The sequence below is a fragment of the Schistocerca americana genome, chromosome 4 (assembly GCF_021461395.2).
Source record: "Schistocerca americana isolate TAMUIC-IGC-003095 chromosome 4, iqSchAmer2.1, whole genome shotgun sequence".
In the NCBI taxonomy this organism is placed as follows: domain Eukaryota; kingdom Metazoa; phylum Arthropoda; class Insecta; order Orthoptera; family Acrididae; genus Schistocerca; species Schistocerca americana.
Window position 1 is genome coordinate 831,103,143 of NC_060122.1, and position 19,651 is coordinate 831,122,793.

Genomic DNA, 19,651 nt, shown 5'->3' on the forward strand with positions numbered 1-19,651 from the left:
GCGAATAGCATGCATGACACAAATCCCGGAATCGTGGTTGCCTGGTGAAGAAACCAATGACAAAACTGCTGCAGATGTGGAAAGTCTATTACTAGTAACCCTTCTACACGCTGTGAATGATAAGGGTAGTAACAGTTGTCATGGAGAATGTTCCACACGTCCGGCTCACACTGTACTGGTGGGTCAACTGCCTGCTACAGTGTTAATCACATTTTCCTCCAAGTCCAGAGTCCGAACATTTCCTGCTTCCTGAAACCACCCTGTCTCAGACAAATGGCGAAACACTTTTGAAGACATTGAACGCTGTGGTTGTCGTCGGCGGGGATAGGTATCCTGATACAACCTTACTGCCGCCCGTTGCCATTTGCCTTTGCGTAAGTAAACACCACGTCGGCAAGCTCTCAATTCGAATACGGGAACTCTGTGTACAACGCTGTATCAGATCCACTATAAGGTGAGTCAGCCAGAGAACTGAATAGGACACGACATTGCCAACTACTATGGCAGGAGAGGTCGCTAGCACATCACGTATGAGGAACAGTACCATCGTCTAGGAGGAAATCACGCATACTGCATGGTACAGCGCGTATTAGACTGCAGTCTCTGTAACAATGTATGACTGAATAAATGGTCTCGAGCCTGGAATGAATAAATGGTCTCGAGCCTGGAAACCATGCATTTCCTGACGTAAGTTCATTAGACCTGAAATTGGGTCGGTTCGCCTGGGTTTTCCTTTTTAAAGGAACAGTTCAAAATGGATTTAAGCGTTTCAGCTTTTGCTTTGCTACTCTCAGTTCCTGACTCTTTCGCTAGAGACTGAATACTAGCTTTGGTGCCTCTAATAGCCTTTACGCACGACAAGAATTTCTTAGGATTTTATGAAAGATAATTAGACAATATTGTGGTACGGCAGTCGCCTAAGGCTTCACGCATTGCCCTCTTGACAGTCAAACGTGTTTCGTTCTATCTCTAGCACTACGCTTCGTTTTACTTCTATTATGGAGCAGACTCTGTTTCTTTAGAAGTTTGTTTACAGTGACTGTATACCATGGATGAGCAATTCCATTATGAACTGTTCTACTGGGTACAATTTCTTATTGTACTCATCGTTTCTATGGTAAGAATGCATTTTTAAAGGCCAACAATTATTTTGTGAGAAAACAAACAGTTGCCTTGCCTAGAAAATATTCCTCAAAGTCGTATGTTAATACTTATACTAATCAAGCAAACGTTTTTGTTTCAGGCTAAACATAAAATCCGTGAAGTGTAGTGATGCTGCAAAGTACAGCTGCTATCTCGAAACGGACAATGGAAGATTATGGCAAAACATTACGGTAGCAGTCAACGATATGAACTGCCAAAAAGCTGTAAATACAAAGCGAGCGTCCCTAAATCAAGAGAGCTCCACAAGCAAAGCTGACTTGATGCCTGTCGAGGGCTCAGGGAGCATTCTCGGTGCAAGTGGCATGGGAACTCAGCACGGGACCCCAGCCGAATCCGTGGACTATGTTTCAGATGAAGATGCTGTAGAAGGTACGTGACTCCATGGATTTAGAAACAAATTATTCATTTACCCCTTTATGTGCAGTAACAGACACGTATCATGTACCACTTAAAAAAAAAGTGTCACCTTACCGTTTATTTCCCTCAGTTAGGGACCACTTGCAACCTCTACTTCGCACCAAATGAGTCTTATGTACCCATTTTGTTTGGTTTGAAGATCATTGCTTTCTGAATCTCTCCAGTCACGTCCTTTTACCTTTTCCTCAGCTTGAACTTCTATTTTTTCACAAAAAAATGTTAAAACTTGATGATTTGGACAAATAAATTACTACGCATAAATCTTCGAACGTCATAAAACACTACCATCCAAAGTTAGTACTTCGACAGCATTCGTGCTACCTCTGTATTAGGCCCAGAACTTTCTCCATATGGCGATCTTGTCCAAAATATGAAATATTATACTAACCATGACAGACAGAATCTTTTATTTTGTGTAAGAATTTTTCATAAATACATTTTGAACATCTTTATAGTTTCCTTAACCCATTCTTTAGATTGTTCTGGGACACTGAGTATTTTTATTATGAACAGAAATGCTGTTTTACATTATGCATTTGAGCTTTCGACACAACTACAGGCAGTCATAATGACATTCTTCACAATACTCTAGCACATGTTTGTACGCTGTTTGGGAAAGCATGTAGCCATGCAACTCAGTGAAAGTGTGCTATGTGACACCAGCAAGAAAACTGTTGTGGAAGAACTGATTCAAGAACCTTCATAATTCACTTGTTTACTGTGACACTTCCTCTTCAGTCTTCCAAAATATCTTCATGAAATTATTGTTTTTCTTCTGTTAAAGTTATTGCTTTTTCTGAGACAAAGCTTTCTTTTTGCATTTAGAATTTTTGTAGCATGCACTTGAGCACCTACACCTGATTCTTACTTTACTTGTAAAAATGATCATTTCCTCTAACATCTATAAAAGTGGAAAGTTCATAATGCAAGAATCGCTAGATGTCTTGATGCTTTTTATTTTCTGAGGCACTGGTGGAATGTCTACATTATATAATGTATTTATAGTAAGAATATGAGGAAATTATGGATGATAGACACAACACTGCATGCAAGAGATATATGTTTCATGATAATTGATATTAATTTTACTAATTCAGTTATGGTTAGCTACTAAATACAGATATTTATTTCTGTGCAGGTAGCTTTATCCATGCTGAGGTACCTTTGAGGATGCAAAAGACAAAGGTTGCTATTATAGGAAGTTCACCTGTTCTTGACTGTGGTGTTCCAGAGGAAGCTGAAAGTAATATTACTTGGATAAAACATGATACAAATGAAATTCCTAGCATTGATCTGGACAATATCCCTGATGAATATGTTATCAAGGTAAGTAACAAACCTTTTAAAAATACTGTCACAATCCACTAACTAGAATCCATTTGTCAAACTACTCCTCTTGGCATTTACTTCTCTTTTGTATAGTTTCTGAAATTTTCAAAACATGGTGCTCTCATACATATACTTTTTGTTTGTGCTAAAATTGTTGTTTACTGCATATTTGTCTCTTTATTTACATTAGTTTCCAAGTTTTAGTTTTGGCTCTCAAGTGAACATACGCAAACTTTTTAACAACAAAAACACAGAATGAATTATATGAATCTTGCAGCAATTGTTATTTGACACACTGTCTTTGAGTTGAAACACTGACTGGGAGGTAGATCTACTTTTACGCAATAAGTAAATACTCAACGTATGACTACACCAACTTATTAACACAGGCATTTGTTTTGCATCTACTGTTTCTGTCACTCAGTGTGGTGATCAGAACATGGATTATTACATTCTACCATATGCTCTGCAAGTAGTATGTTTTCATGACTTCTTTTTACTGTCAAAAATTTCTCATTAAAGTAATTCATACATTTATTCACTGTATATCATTGCAGTTTGGCCCACATCAGCTACTAGAGCTTCAGGATATCAATGTGGATGATGCTGGCTGGTACACATGTATAGCTTGCTCACTGCACTGTCAAGCAGTTACAACAATTTGGCTCCAATTAGATCATGGTATGTATTCTGCATAATTTGTTGGCATTGTATTATTGTTTTTAATTTTATGTTAATAAAAGCCATAGTAATAAAAATACAAAGACTAGAATAATAGCTTGGCAATAATACATCCATATATTTCATGGTAGTCTAACATTTTAAGGCATTCAGAATTGCATAAAATTTGCTTGCCACCTATAAAACTTTTTTCTCTTGTGTGAAGGTGATCATATTGTGTTTCAGCTATGTCACTTATTGCTGATTCAGAAGTGGACACATCTGTGGATACCAATATATCTCTACAAGATATAGATGTGTCAGAAGAGCAGAAACTTTATGGTTCTACAACATATTTAAAATCACCAGTGTTCTCAAAACCAAACAAGATGCATCCTCTAAACATAAAGGCAGCAGGCAGTTCTCTCAATCTGAAATGTCAAGCAGATGGTATAGTCCCTGATATTAACTTTCATCCACAATTTGTCTTGTTATTTAAATACTTCTTCACATATCTTGAACTATCTACATTTTTCAGCCGTCTGTCTGTCATAATATAGTATTTATAACCATTAAATGCATAGTTATGTTAATGCTTTAGTAACACTGAGAATAAAATGCCATGAAGAACCTAATTAGTTATGTCACTTGACTGCTGATCTACGGGAATTAAATGTAAGAAGTTGGATGTACAACCTATATGAACTGTAATAACACAGTGAGAATGAAATTTTATACCAGTATTTTATACTATCTGCAACTAATTACAGGTTTCCATAACCACTTTCCTGTTGACTTTTTCTGTTAGACTATGCCATGGATTACAAACTTACAACCACAGAGAGTTGTAGTGATGAACAATGTAACAGAAATCAAAATAATTATAACATGTGCAATGAATCTGAGACACACACAGTTCTTCTGTGTGTTTTTTCTTTCAGTACTTACCAAGCTAGTTGGCAACTGTCAATAACCAAAAATAAATAATTATGTTTTAATTCACATATTAAATACAAATTATTTTTATGATAACTGAAACTAGACTGAGGCATCCGATATGTTGTTGCTGTGATTGTCTCCCACTTTTGGAATTGAACTTTCAGTCTTCTGAAAAATTGCAAAATTAATAAATGATGGAAAGGTTGAAATAAAGTAACTAAGAATTCCAAATCAAAGCAACAGCTGAAATCAAGTCAGTCTTGAACTGTATTTGGTCGGAGGCTAGAGAAATTGTACCAGACGGCATCAGCCTCTTGTAACACAAAATGGCATAAACACTTGTTGATAGGAAGTAATATAACTGCATGACAAGATGTGCAGAAGAATCAGAAGCATGTTGTTCTCTAATTTAACTATGAGAAGGGAAAGAAACTGATTTCCATAATCTTATCTACATAGCTTTGTTAAGTTATGTATAATACTGGTCTTGAAGTCAATTTCAGTTTCACTAAGAATGTCTTTTTCATGTGTTTCTAGGAGATCCAACTCCAAACATCACATGGTATAAAGATGGAGGGAGTTTAGATCACAACTTGGAGGTGACATATAAACGATGGTCCATTAATCTTGAGAAGTTGCAGGCTTCTGATTCTGGAAATTACACTTGTATTGTCTGCAATGTAAATGGATGCATAAATTTCACCCATATAGTGGAAGTTATTGGTATGAGGATGTGTCTGTTTCAAAATATTGTTTTTTTTTCTATTGAATAAATGTGAAGAACTATTTATAAGTTTAACAAAGTTAACTGCATCTATGATTGTAAGTGACATTTCAGTTATAAAAATAGCTAGATTGTTTCTCATTTTGTAAGTGTTTTCTTAATAAATTTTAGACAAACACTCTGGGAGGCAGTTTCCTCACTACATCAAGAACATAACAGCTGCTGTAAATACAACAACTGAACTGAAATGCGTCCCTGTCATGGATAACCAAGCACACATTCTGTGGCAACGTGTAGCCAGTTGTCCAAGCAGTAATACTGATAGTGCTTCAGAGTCAGTGTTTCCACCACAGGTAAGCTATCTGAATTGTTGTACACAATATTACAAGAAAAAAACAGTACTCTTCTTGAAAATAATAGGTGGAACGATAAAAAATCTTCTCGCCAAGCAGCAGCAGGAGAAAACATATAAAAGTTAACAAAATGTGCAAGAGAGGTAACGAAATGTGCAAGCTTTTGTAGACAGTGGCTCCTTCCTCTGGCAGAAGGGTTGAAGAAGAAGGAAGAGGGATGAAGGAAAAGGACTGAAGAGTTTTATGAAATGAGGAGAATTGTGGAAAAGTCACCCAGAATGCTGGATCGGGGGACACTTACCAGGAAGAATGAGAAGGAAAGACTGATTGTTGGGGACTATACCCCATAATATTTGAAACCTGAGAACTGAAAGGTTGAATATAGGGTATAAATCAAGACAGAGCTTACTAACAAAACATTGTGCAAGAGTTAATAAAGCTAAGTGCCTCACACATGCTAGAGATGAGGGTGGGAAAAATAGACCAGCCAGAAAATAAACGGGACCAAAGGAAGGAATGGTTATTGAGAGAAAATGCAGAGACTGAAGGAATCAACATAAATTAAGGCCAAGTGGGAGGTGAGAACCAAAGACATGTTGTAACACCAGTTTCCACCTGCAGAGTTCTGGGAAACTGGCATCAAGAGGAAGAATCCAGATGGCGTGTGTGGTGAAAAACACAGTGAGGCCACAACTATCATGCTGTAGGGCATGCTCTGCAACGGGATATTGTGTGTTGTCAGTACACATGCTCTGTCCATGTCCACTCATCCTAACTGATACCACGGTGGTGGTCATACCAATGTAGAAGACCAAACAGAGATTGCATAATAGCTAGCATACAATATGTGATGCTTCACAGGTGATCCCCCTTTGATAGTATACATTTTGCCAGTTATGGAGCTGGCAGTAGGATGCATAGGGCAAGCCTACAACAGGGAAAGTCACAGCGATAGGAGGGTAGGGAATTTAATTGGGAGTGTGTAGTTGGAGATTCCAAGAACTTTAACAGGTCAACCTCACCATGAGTGCATATGGCAAAGATGTCATCAATGTATCTACACCAAACCAGGGACTGAAGGCTTATGGATCCCAGGAAAGCCCCTCCAAAGCAATCCATGAAAAGGTTGGCATAGGCAGGAGCTATCCTAGTTCCCATGGACTCATCCCTGATTTGTTTGTAAGTCTGATCCTCAAACATAAGTTGTCTGTAAGCATAAAGATGATTAAGGTGAGCAGGAAGGGTGTCATAGATTTGGAATCTGGTGGGCACTGGTTGAGATAATGTTCAGCAGCAGAACTAACATGTACATGGTGGATGTTGGTATAGACGGAGGTGGCATCAGTAGTGACAATCAAGGTTTGTGGTGGAGGAGGGTCGGGCATAGATTTCAGACAATCTAGGAAATCTTTATGTGGCCATCCTTGTAGTAGATGGTTACAAGTACTTCGACTGTTCATTATGACATGAAAATTAAAACACCTGCAGCCACATCTTCTGCATTTAATTTATTTATGAAACCAGTCTCAGTGTTAATTACACCATCTCCAGGCCCCATGACTGATGTAAATTGGGAGGAATCCAATTCAAGTGCAGTCACAACACGAGCCAATATTAAATAACTAGTGCCCATAGATATGTTTTGCATTGATTTCTATTATGACTGCACGCAAGACTGGATTCCTTCCAATTTATGTTGGTAAAGAAGCCTGAAGATGGTGTGATGGAACACTGAAACTGGCTGCATAAATAAATTAACTGAAAAAGGCATGGCTCCAGGTGTTTTAATTGTCATTTCAATTTAGAAAACAGTTAGTGTCTTTAATATAGGTACTTCTACTATAGGTTGCAGTTTTTGATCAACTAAGGCAGATATATGTTCGGTTGGTGCTTTGATGCCAGCAACAATGAGACAGCCAGGGTGGCTGAGTTCATGGATCTTAGAAAGAAGATAGTAAGTGAGAGTGCCTGGTTTTGGGAGGAGTAAGAAGTTCTAGGATCACAGGGATGGGATCTTGATGGCAGAAGGTGTATGTCAAGGTGTCAGACAGTTGGCACAGACCTTCACTTACATACTCCCATCTGTCAAGAACTACAATGGTAGATACCTTGTCTGTTGGGGGAATAATAATGGAGTTATCAGTTTTTAGGGAATAAAGACCCTATAGATCTGCAGAGGACAGGTTAGGGTCATGCTGTAGAGACCTGAATGGGATTGTAGAGCAATGCAGGCTGTTAGGAATTCTTGAAAGGCTTGCAAGTGGTGATTATGAGGTAATGATGGTGGATCAAGTTGGGATCATGGTTGAAACTGTTTAAGGCAGGGTTCAGTGTCAAGTCTGCTGTTGGAAACGTTTTGGAACTGAGTTTCCCAGTGATATTTCCAGTTGATGTTACATATGAAGGGAAGTAGGTCCTTCACCAAAGCAGCACCCTTGGATAACACAGATAATTCAGATGGGGAGAGTGCCTTAAGTAGAAGGTTGAGAACACTGTAGTGTTGTGGCTGGTTCTTGTGATCATGAGTTACCACTGCTCTGGGAGGCAGTGGTGAAATCTGGATATATGAAGAAGGTGAGCCAAACTCAGTTTGTAAGGGAGGAGTGGTAGTAGATGGGATGGCTGTTTAGGAAGCTGGAGAGGAACAGGAAGAGAAATAATACTGTTGAGGTACTTTAAGTGAAAATAGGATAGCTTTTTCAGTTGAGCTCTTGGCTGTTGTTGCAGTTTGAACTTGACTTGGTGGATGATACCATCCAAGGAAACATGAGAGGCAGACAACTGCAGGGTTTTGTAGGAGAGAAGTCTGATGTAGTGGATATTGGCAGATGAGGGATATAGGTTACAGATTAGCCAGGTAAGTGCAAGAGATTGCTGTATTTGAAACTGTAAAAGAGGCTGGTATAGAGTAGCATTCCATCCAGAAACAGGGACGTACAATCCTTTGGGGGGTACCTCCCAGAAAGAAGCAGGTGTCAAGAGACAGAATATGAGGATCAGTGCACATATATGCCTTTCAGCCCTTCTGCCAGAAGAAGTTGCCACTGTCTCCAGAAGCTTGCACATTTAGTTAATTACAATGTGTTTTCTGCTGCTGCTGTGTGAATAGATTTTTTTGTCTACCCAATTACATTATATTTTCAAAAAAATGTTTTTGCTGAGATAATACTCTTCTTGAGATAAATATGTTATAGCACAGATTTTCTTTATATTGTTGCTGGAAATTATTATTAGTTTTTAAGAGAAAATTAACAATGTTTGCTGGTAACTTTGGTCTAATTGTTTTTAAATTTTCCTTTTTCACTGTGAAGTGAACAGTTGAGTTTAAAATCATATGTAATCATTTCTTTTTATTCTTTTGTTAAACTGTAGTAAAGAACAATGAGACACTTTCAAACTTATAATTTCTCATATATAATCAATAACAAAATGTATAAGTAACATGAATAAGAGTTTTTCTTTTTTCTTTGTGCTTCAAAGGACAAAGCGACCTGTAAGTACCATTCATTGGCAATCTGTAAAAGTGATTTCCAGTTGTGCATACAGAGCATATATCTTATGTCAAACCAGAGTTAGTGCTCTTCAGTTAAAATAAGACAGTTATTATAAAAAATTTTAAAAAGTTGAAAAGAGACGCTGAAATTCTGAGTGGAACACATCAGTACTAAGCTAACATGACTGTGTGATGAATTATAATATCTGTGTTCCTTAATTAGACTGGACTTTTCAATAAGCAGTTCCCAGGCATCTGATATACAGTAAGGATAAATCTATTCATAGAAAAATATTCCACACTGAAATGTTAATCCAATAATGGGAGATGATAATATCCTTTACCAATCTACATGAAGGAGAAACTCTAAATCATAAATATAAATGTGTCTCACAAGCTTGTTTGTGTGTCCACCATCTGCAGCAAGCAGAGAAGGAGGTTTTATTTACAAAGCAAGTATAAATGAGTCTGAATATTTTGGAGTTATGCTCCATTATCCAAATGGTGTAGAGGAGAAATGCTTAGAGTTTTGATCTCTGAAGTTACGTAGGTGAGGCACAAAGAATCCCAAGCCAAGAGCATCACAATACTAAGATGGTTATTAAAAAAAATAATATTTGTTTGCCTTTACATGTGTTTACACTGCTTCCCAGGTTAATAGGCAATGTTTTATCAAGCTTCCTTTTGTAAAACATTTAATGTGTGTATTGTGGCGTATAGGACTGTGCAATATAAGCATATAGAGTAGTTTAAATCTGCCATAGTGCAACATTTCTTTATGAGTTTAAAACACAAACGCTCAAGGAATATTTTTATTAGAAAATGTTCTTTTTATTTGCATTTTTGAAATAGACAGTTCCTGTATTAAGATAGAGAATTAAAACATAAGACAAAGTAGTGAGGTTGTTAATGTATCAATGGTTTTTAGCCTAGGGGCAGCCAACATCTGCTGATTATTCCAAACATAACACACAACAGTGAGGGCTGGTATGAGTGCATCACAACCATCAAAACTGGAAGCATTTTTACCTGTGTCTACCTACAAGTGATTGACGGTAAGCAGTCTGTAGATTATTTTGGCAAATTAACTAACACAGTATAACCAAACTAATAAATATGAAAATGAACTCCAAGACAAAAAAAGTGATGTGCCATGAAGAAATTATACAAATGGCACGGAAATCAGTAGATGTGATGTACATGCACAAACAGACAAATGTTTACAATTTCAGAAAAAATAGATGATTTATTCAAGAAGAAGAGTTTCACAAATGGAGAAAATCACTAACACATTGGTCTATTCCTAGCCCTTGTGCAAGCAGTTATTCAGCTTGGCATTGATTGACAGAGTTATTGGATGTCCTCCTAAGGGATATGATGTCAAATCCTGTCCAAATGGCATGTTAGATTGTCAAAATCCTAAGCTGGCTGTAGGGCCCTGCTCATAATACTCCAAATATTCTCAATTGTGGAGTGATCCAGTGAGATTACTGGTCAAGCTAGGATTTGGCAAGTGACAGTAGACATTCTCGCCATGTGCGGGTGGGAATTATCTTGCAGAAATGTAAGCCCAAAATGGCTTTCTATGAAGAGCAACTAAACAGGGTGTAGAATATCTTTGACATCTATCCTGTGTTGTAAGGGTGCTGCAGATGACAACTGAACAAGTCCTGTTGTTGGGCTGCACGGTGGGTGACAGTGAGGCTGGTATCCCACTACTGCCCAGGGCACCTCGAGACACATTTCCATTGGTCGCAGGGCTCAACTCAGTGTGGGACTCACCACTGAAGACAATTCTGTTCCAGTCAAGTAGTTTATAGGTCAAAGACATCCCTGGAGAAGCCCCGAATGGTAGTAGAATACCAACCTGACTGTCGCCCACCGTATGCTCTGACAACCAGGAGTGACCGTCTGGGGTGCCATTTCTTTTCACAGCAAGACCCCTTTGGTTGTTATCTGCAGCACCCTTTAAGCACAGTGGTATGTCAAAAACATTCTACACCTTGTTTTGTTGCCCTTCGTGGCAAGCTGTCGCAGGCTCACATGTAGCGAGATAATTTCTACTGCTCACCTTTGTGCTTGCCAAAGTGTACCTTGGCCAGAAAGATCACCATATCTCTCCTCAACTGAGAATTTTTGGAGCATTATTGACAGGGCCCTCCAACCATCTTGATGTTTTGAACACGTAATGAGCTAATTGGAAATAATTTGGTATGATATCCCTCAGGAGGATATCCAACTATTCTATCAATCAGTGACAAGCTGAATAACTGCTTCCCTAACAGGTAGAAATGGATCAATATGTTATTGACTTGATCAATTTGTTAAGCTTTTTGTCTTGAATATAACATCCAATTTTTCTGAAATTGTAATCATGTGTTTTGCTGCAATTGTACATCATATCTACCAATTTCTGTCCCATTCAGATAATTCCAGCCTCACAGTTGTCATTTTCCTTGTCTTAAGAGTCTAATTTGTTTGACAAGGACAAATTTTAATCACACTGCATAATACTCATATTGTACCATAGTTGAAGTACACACACACAAGATGAACATTAAATCTTGAGCCATGGAGTAGTAAATTCCTCCTTCAAGTGAGAAGAATATGGAGGGTAGGCAGAAGCAAGATTTTGTATTTTTAATCTCAAGGAGGAAGAATTTTTTTTATATTTTTCACATTGTTTACTATTCCTTTCTCACTTCCTCTCATCAGATGACTCTCACCTCTTCTATTCTAATCTGCCATTATTTACTTTTTTCCACTAAGTCAGCTTTTGTTCTTTTCCTCCTTTTCTGACATTCATATTTCATCTGTGCTGCATCATTCCATATATTCTACTTCCTTCCTGTAATATGTACTCTCTTGATTTTGATTTATGAGTAACTTATCATTGTTTTACAGTCATCCAATTCATTTGTTATTTTGTTTTCTTCTTTATTATCCAAGAAACATCTTTTGATGCAAAATTTCAAATTTCATGTTCACGTTTTCATACATTTGTCTGTACTGAAGTCAAAAAATGTTACTTCTTGCTCACCCAATAATTTTGCTTCTGATGTATGATTAAATTGTAGAGAAATGAGATAAATCAGGAAGCCTGTGCTAATTATCATTTCCTTTGAGATAGAACTGCTGGCAAGAAATTACCTACATAAGGCAAAATATCAGAATAGTTGATACAGAACTACTAGTTTCTTCCTAGGGGAGGAGAGATGGACAGCCTGGGCAAGGTTAAAGAGAAAGGGTCATTCATACTCTAGCATTAGAGACCCACCTGTTGTGAGGACAAGGAAAGGCACAGTTTTTTTTATCAAATCTTCCTGTTAATGCGATAATCATATCCTTTCTGTTCCCAAAAGTCTACACCTCTTTTACATACATTTATTCTTAGTATACTGATTTGTTCCTTACATTTTATTTTCAGAACATTTTACCTATACTGGTAAGACAGCTCAGGTAGAAAGAAAGAAGGTTGCTGTCGTTGGGAGTTCTCCGACACTCACCTGTGATGTCCCACCTGGACCTGACGTTCATGTTCGCTGGATAAAGCACAATACCAGAAGACTGCCTTTCAAAGATTTAAATAATATACCTTCTCAGTACATTGTTTCAGTAAGTAAATAACTTATTTTGATCCAAGGCTTCTCAAAAATGCTCATCCGTATATATTCTGTCAAGTACACGATTTCTACATAGTAAGTTACAATTAATCGTAGTAATTTGCTTTGGCTATTGAAACCACACAGATATGAATGAAGTTTGTCATAATGATGCTTGTGCATGTATGAGGTTGTTGTTGTTGTTGTGGTCTTCAGTCCTGAGACTGGTTTGATGCAGCTCTCCATGCTACTCTATCCTGTGCAAGCTTTTTCATCTCCCAGTACCTACTGCAACCTACATCCTTCTGAATCTGCTTAGTGTATTCATCTCTTGGTCTCCCTCTACGATTTTTACCCTCCACGCTGCCCTACAATACTAAATTGGTGATCCCTTGATGCCTCAGAACATGTCCTACCAACCGATCCCTTCTTCTGGTCAAGTTGTGCCACAAACTTCTCGTCTCCCCAATCCTATTCAATACTTCCTCATTAGTTACGTGATCTACCCATCTAATCTTCAGCATTCTTCTGTAGCACCACATTTCGAAAGCTTCTATTCTCTTCTTGTCCAAACTATTTATCGTCCATGTTTCACTTCCATACATGGCTACACTCCATACGAATACTTTCAGAAATGACTTCCTGACACTTAAATCAATACTGGATGTTAACAAATTTCTCTTCTTCAGAAACGCTTTCCTTGCCATTGCCAGCCTACATTTTATATCCTCTCTACTTCGACCATCATCAGTTATTTTGCTCCCCAAATAGCAAAACTCCTTTACTACTTTAAGTGCCTCATTTCCTAATCTAATTCCCTCAGTATCACCCGACTTAATTAGATTACATTCCATTATCCTTGTTTTACTTTTGTTGATGTTCATCTTATATCCTCCTTTCAAGACACTGTCCATTCCATTCAACTGCTCTTCCAAGTCCTTTGCTGTCTCTGACAGAATTACAATGTCATCGGCGAACCTCAAAGTTTTTATTTCTTCTCCATGAATTTTAATACCTACTCCGAATTTTTCTTTTGTTTCCTTTACTGCTTGCTCAATATACAGATTGAACAACATCGGGGAGAGGCTACAACCCTGTCTTACTCCCTTCCCAACCACTGCTTCCCTTTCATGTCCCTCGACTCTTATAACTGCCATCTGGTTTCTGTACAAATTGTAAATAGCCTTTCGCTCCCTGTATTTTACCCCTGCCACCTTTAGAATTTGAAAGAGAGTATTCCAGTCAACATTGTCAAAAGCTTTCTCTAAGTCTACAAATGCTAGAAACGTAGGTTTGCCTTTCCTTAATCTTTCTTCTAAGATAAGTCGTAAGGTCAGTATTGCCTCACGTGTTCCAGTGTTTCTACGGAACCCAAACTGATCTTCCCCGAGGTTGGCCTCTACCAGTTTTTCCATTCGTCTGTAAAGAATTCGTGTTAGTATTTTGCAGCTGTGACTTATTAAGCTGATAGTTCGGTAATTTTCACATCTGTCAACACCTGCTTTCTTTGGGATTGGAATTATTATATTCTTCTTGAAGTCTGAGGGTATTTCGCCTGTTTCATACATCTTGCTCACCAGATGGTAGAGTTTTGTCAGGACTGGCTCTCCCACGGCCGTCAGTAGTTCCAATGGAATATTGTCTACTCCGGGGGCCTTGTTTCGACTCAGGTCTTTCAGTGCTCTGTCAAACTCTTCACGCAGTATCATATCTTCCATTTCATCTTCATCTACATCCTCTTCCATTTCCATAATATTGTCCTCAAGTACATCGCCCTTGTATAGGCCCTCTATATACTCCTTCCACCTTTCTGCTTTCCCTTCTTTGCTTAGAACTGGGTTTCCATCTGAGCTCTTGATATTCATACAAGTCGTTCTCTTATCTCCAAAGGTCTCTTTAATTTTCCTGTAGGCAGTATCTATCTTACCCCTAGTGAGACAAGCCTCTACATCCTTACATTTGTCCTCTAGCCATCCCTGCTTAGCCATTTTGCACTTCCTGTCGATCTCATTTTTGAGACGTTTGTATTCCTTTTTGCCTGTTTCACTTACTGCATTTTTATATTTCCTCCTTTCATCAATTAAATTCAATATTTCTTCTGTTACCCAAGGATTTCTACTAGCCCTCGTCTTTTTACCTACTTGATCCTCTGCTGCCTTCACTACTTCATCCCTCAAAGCTACCCATTCTTCTTCTACTGTATTTATTTCCCCCATTCCTGTCAATTGCTCCCTTATGCTCTCCCTGAATCTCTGTACAACCTCCGGTTCTTTTAGTTTATCCAGGTCCCATCTCCTTAAATTCCCACCTTTTTGCAGCTTCTTCAGTTTTAATCTACAAGTCATAACCAATAGATTGTGGTCAGAGTCCACATCTGCCCCTGGAAATGTCTTGCAATTTAAAACCTGGTTCCTAAATCTCTGTCTTACCATTATATAATCTATCTGATACCTTTTAGTATCTCCAGGGTTCTTCCATGTACGAGGTACATTCAGAAAATAACCGAACTTTACTTTCCTAAACTTCATTATTAATGTTATAGATCAATAGCCCTTGTCGCCCTAAAAGCACCCCGCCCCCCATTTCATGAAGCAGTTCTCGATAGCTTCATTTGAGATGGTCTTTAAGGTCTGAGATTAATTTGCTTTGATAGTACACATGGTTCACTTTTTCACTTTAAGAAAATAATTCAAAATGCACAATTCCATTAAAGTCAAAAAAGCAGTGAGCATTGCTATGACATGGGATTGAACCCGATGGAGAACTTCTGTCTTAATGTAGCTGTAAACTGAGCTTTTGTCTCCCATCATGATCCTCTGGATAAATGTTTCTTCATTGTCTTGTTCAAGGAGTTTCCGACAACCATCCACTCCATTTTTTTTTTTTTTTTTTTTTTCTGTTGTCCTGTCATCAAACGAGGAACAAATATTACTGCAATGTTCAATTCTTGCATCAAAATTCCATGACATGATATGAAGATAGTAACTATTCTCACAAGAACAGATACCATTGATGACTGTGTAGCTTCTCTAGAATAAATGATAATTAATTGAAACCCTCAGCTGCCGACAGGTGTTGTTGACATACCTTGTTGGGCAGCTGAAAATGTGTGCCCCGACTGGGACTCAAACCTGGGATCTCCTGCTTACATGGCAGATGCTCTATCCATCTGAGCCACCGAGGACACAGATGAATAGTGCGACTGCAGGGACTTATCCCTTGCATGCTTCTCATGAGACCCACATTCCCAACTGTCCACAATCTACATACGTAATGTTCCTAATAGATACTTCGCCCATCCACTCGTTACTCATGCCCACTTCAGTTGACGATTCCCCTAAGAGTTCGGGAAACCTGGGCGCACTCGCATCTGTGTCCTCGGTGGCTCAGATGGATGGAGCATCTGCCATGTAAGCCTGTAAGCAGGAGATCCCAGATTTGAGTCCCAGTCAGGGCACACATTTTCAGCTGTCCCCATCAAGGTATGTCAACAACACCTGTCGGCAGCTGAGGGTTTCAATTAATTATCATTTATCCCTGACACAACCAATTTGAGATGCTAAGCTCTTCTCTAACAGTCAATTGGCAATTTACATGCAATAGATTGTTGATTTTTTTGAAAGTGTAAGTTATCAATTGCAGAGGAAGGCCTCCTTAGTCCAGAATATTGGCAATTTTCATGCACTAGATTGTTGATTTTTCTGAATCTGTGAGTCATCAATTGAAGTGGGCAACCTCCTTGGTTGAGAATCATCTTCAGTTCACTGATAACTGCTTTTAATTCATGAAAACCATTTGTAATATTGCACACAACCCACAGCATCATCTCCATAAGCTTGTTCAGAAGTTGATACGTTTCTGCAAAGTTTTGCCTATTTTCATGCATAATTTTACATACCATCATTGCTCCAGAAAACTGCCCATTTCAAAAATCACCACAAACATGTTTAAACATGTTACACTCAAATAAAAATATCATGAAAACTAAATGAGATATTCACACTCTAAAAACATGTGGTTAGGTAGAAGGTAATACACAAGGCACTGCTGCAAACTGCATACCACTAAATATCTCCATTAGCACATAATTCAAAATGTTTGGGTATTTTCAAAACAGATCTTGTATTTTCAAAAATCTGTTTTCATTTTATGATGGCTGCCATTGTGATTTGATTTTCTGTTTTCTGCATAATTTTTTATTATGTTACTATTTACATTGACACAAAACTCAAATTCAAAGTTCCTGCAATTAGATGTACAATGATCTTATGACATCATGTGAGTGTACTCTTCTGCCTTACTTTTTCCTGTCTTGTCTCTTTGTCATTGATGTTTGTGGTAAAACTGCCATACTGGTGAGATATGATCTCAAGGCAATTAATTCAGTCATTTGATAATTTCAACCTGTTGTTTTAAAACTGTCTGCTGCTAACTTTCATGACATTGTGTGCTTTCTGTAATTCTTCCAAAGCAACATTCATATTTCATAATGTGTATTAAAATGTACTTTGATCTATACCACTCAGCCATTACCAGTGTAGTAAGAAGTGTTACATCATCTCTTCATATATTTACTTACATGATGAACTTCAGAAATGAGCAGAGCTACCTTTTTTGAATGGTCTCTTTATCTCTCACATTTAATGAATATTTAGATGTTTCAAAATATTTTGTTGCAGTCTGATAAAAGTGGCCAGTTGTTGCTCCAGCGTATAAGCTTGGATCATGCTGGATGGTACACGTGTTTGGTATGCAACAGACAGTGCACTTTCTCTGGTACCACATGGCTTCAAGTCAACCCAGGTAATGTGAAAAGTACAATCAAAATTAAAGAAGTACTGTATTTTAGACAACATTAAAATTCATAGATTAATTAAGTTTACAAGATAGCAGGGATTTGCGACTCATACTTTTACAAGAGGAAAGTTGCCCCTCATCATATAGCATAGATTCTGAGTCACAGATAGGCACAACGAAAAGACTGTGTGTGTGTGTGTGTGTGTGTGTGTGTGTCATCTATTTCTGACAAAGGCCTTACTGGTCAAAAGATTTATTTGTGACCGCCATTTTGTTGTACCTATCTGCGACTCAGTATCTCTGCTATATGGTGAGTGGCAACTTTCCTTTTCATAATATTGTTAAATTTCGTCCTGGGTTTTCCATTGTTTGATACTTTTAGAAGATGTTTATAGTATTATTTTGAAGAAGACTTAATTTCAGTACTCATCATTCTCCACTTTCTCTCTCTCCTGGAGCAAAATATTTCATGATTTTTTTATATACAAATGAACTGGAAATATTTGCCAGCATTCATAAATAAATAATGAATAATTTCACTATGATAATAAACTATGTATATGAGAACTAAATATACAGTTTATGTCAAAAATTTATGTCATTTATTATGATTCAGTAAATGTTAATAGTTTCAATAGATGTCTGTGATTTTACATTTTCCTTATGTACGGTGATTTTGAAATGTTCTCAATTATTGAACCTGGTGATATCATCTATATGGTGCAATATTTGAATACAAATGCTGTGCAGTAAGAGATAATCAGTGGTCTGCCCCACTTGAGGATGGTAAAAATTCAACTTGTTGTGATATAACACCATCTGGACAAAAATTCCTGCTTAAATGCCAAAGAATAGTTCAAGCATGTTTTAAGAGCTGAATCACAATAGTTAAGAACTTTACCATTGATTTTTATACACAAGTCCTGGACATCTAAAATCAAAATAAAATCAAAAGAATTTTACTTCCAGCTTTATCTCAACTGGGAGCTGCAGAAGCAGATGATTCTCATGATGTTGATGGGCCTGACAGAGAGACTGATCTTCTGTCTAAGCCAGGTTCTGTAAATGCTACAGGGGATTTAAAACCACCAACTTTTGTAAAACCTAACACTATGCATCCTGTAATCATGAAGCCTGCTGGAAACACTTTGCGTCTCAAATGTCAAGCTGATGGTGAGCTAGATTTGTGTATTTATTAACATATACTGTAGAATTCACAAGTAAAATAAAATATTACAAATGGAATGATATCTATATTACTATTCTGTGCACATTTTCCCTTGCTCTGTTTGTATATCAAACACAATTGCTTTGCAAGCTTTCTTGGGGAAGTTGCATATATGATATCCCAAAACGATTTAACATCCTCAATTTTTTCATTCATTCACACGTCCTGTTCTGTAAATCCTATTATGAAAGAGAAGTTGTTGGATGATTAATGTTACATATTAACAGACATGAGCAAACACTCTAAGCCACTTCTGTAAAGCATACTAACAACAAAATTTGGCTATTGCTGATCTCCTCGCATTGGTAACTATGAGAACTATTTCTAAGGTATTTTATATATGTACGTATTAGGAGAAAAGTAGCAATTAAAAAAGGCCCACTGTACCTCCCCTCACATTATGCAGCTGCTGCTTTTATCTGATACTAACGCATTATCAACTCTCTGTCTGTGTACTGGCAAAGACGAATCATGTTTAATACAAATGGAATTTACACTCCTTAGTCCAAATATCCTCATAAATTACAGAAAGTTTGGCTAATAAGGTACTCCTGTACCTTGTTTTTAGATACCTGAGGTTTTTCAATTTGCTAGAAATCTGATACCATTTGTTAGAAAAAGTAACTGGGGAGTATCATCATGATTAGTATACGATTTCAAGAAGTACAGCCTCAGAATTTTTTTTAAATACCCCACCATACTTTTGGCAATATAAGGAAATGAAGACTGCCACTCAGTGCAGAGATGGTATGTTGAGCTGCAGACAGGCACAATGAAAAAGAGTTACAATTTAGCTTTCAGCCAAACCTTACTTCTGAAAAGAAAACACACATTTATTCATTCAATGCATTCTGGTCCAAGCTGCCAGAGATGGTGGTCACGTGTGCATGAAGTGTGCTTGCTTGTGCGAATGAATGTATGTGTTTTCTTCTCTGAAGAAGGATT

At 37.7% G+C, this 19,651-nt stretch overlaps 1 protein-coding gene across 3 annotated transcripts in view; it reads left to right on the forward strand.

Annotated features, from left to right (window-relative positions):
• The window catches only part of LOC124612364 (fibroblast growth factor receptor 3-like), a 427,961-nt gene that overhangs the window by 376,482 nt on the left and 31,828 nt on the right, over positions 1-19,651 (forward strand). For all 3 annotated transcript variants that reach the window (XM_047140525.1, XM_047140523.1, XM_047140524.1), the window contains exons 4-13: positions 1,244-1,533; positions 2,720-2,907; positions 3,468-3,591; positions 3,817-4,020; positions 5,047-5,232; positions 5,405-5,586; positions 10,008-10,134; positions 12,507-12,694; positions 17,361-17,484; positions 18,448-18,651. In XM_047140525.1, coding sequence (XP_046996481.1) covers positions 1,244-1,533; positions 2,720-2,907; positions 3,468-3,591; positions 3,817-4,020; positions 5,047-5,232; positions 5,405-5,586; positions 10,008-10,134; positions 12,507-12,694; positions 17,361-17,484; positions 18,448-18,651 — 1,817 coding nt within the window. The remainder of the gene's footprint in view (positions 1-1,243; positions 1,534-2,719; positions 2,908-3,467; positions 3,592-3,816; positions 4,021-5,046; positions 5,233-5,404; positions 5,587-10,007; positions 10,135-12,506; positions 12,695-17,360; positions 17,485-18,447; positions 18,652-19,651) is intronic.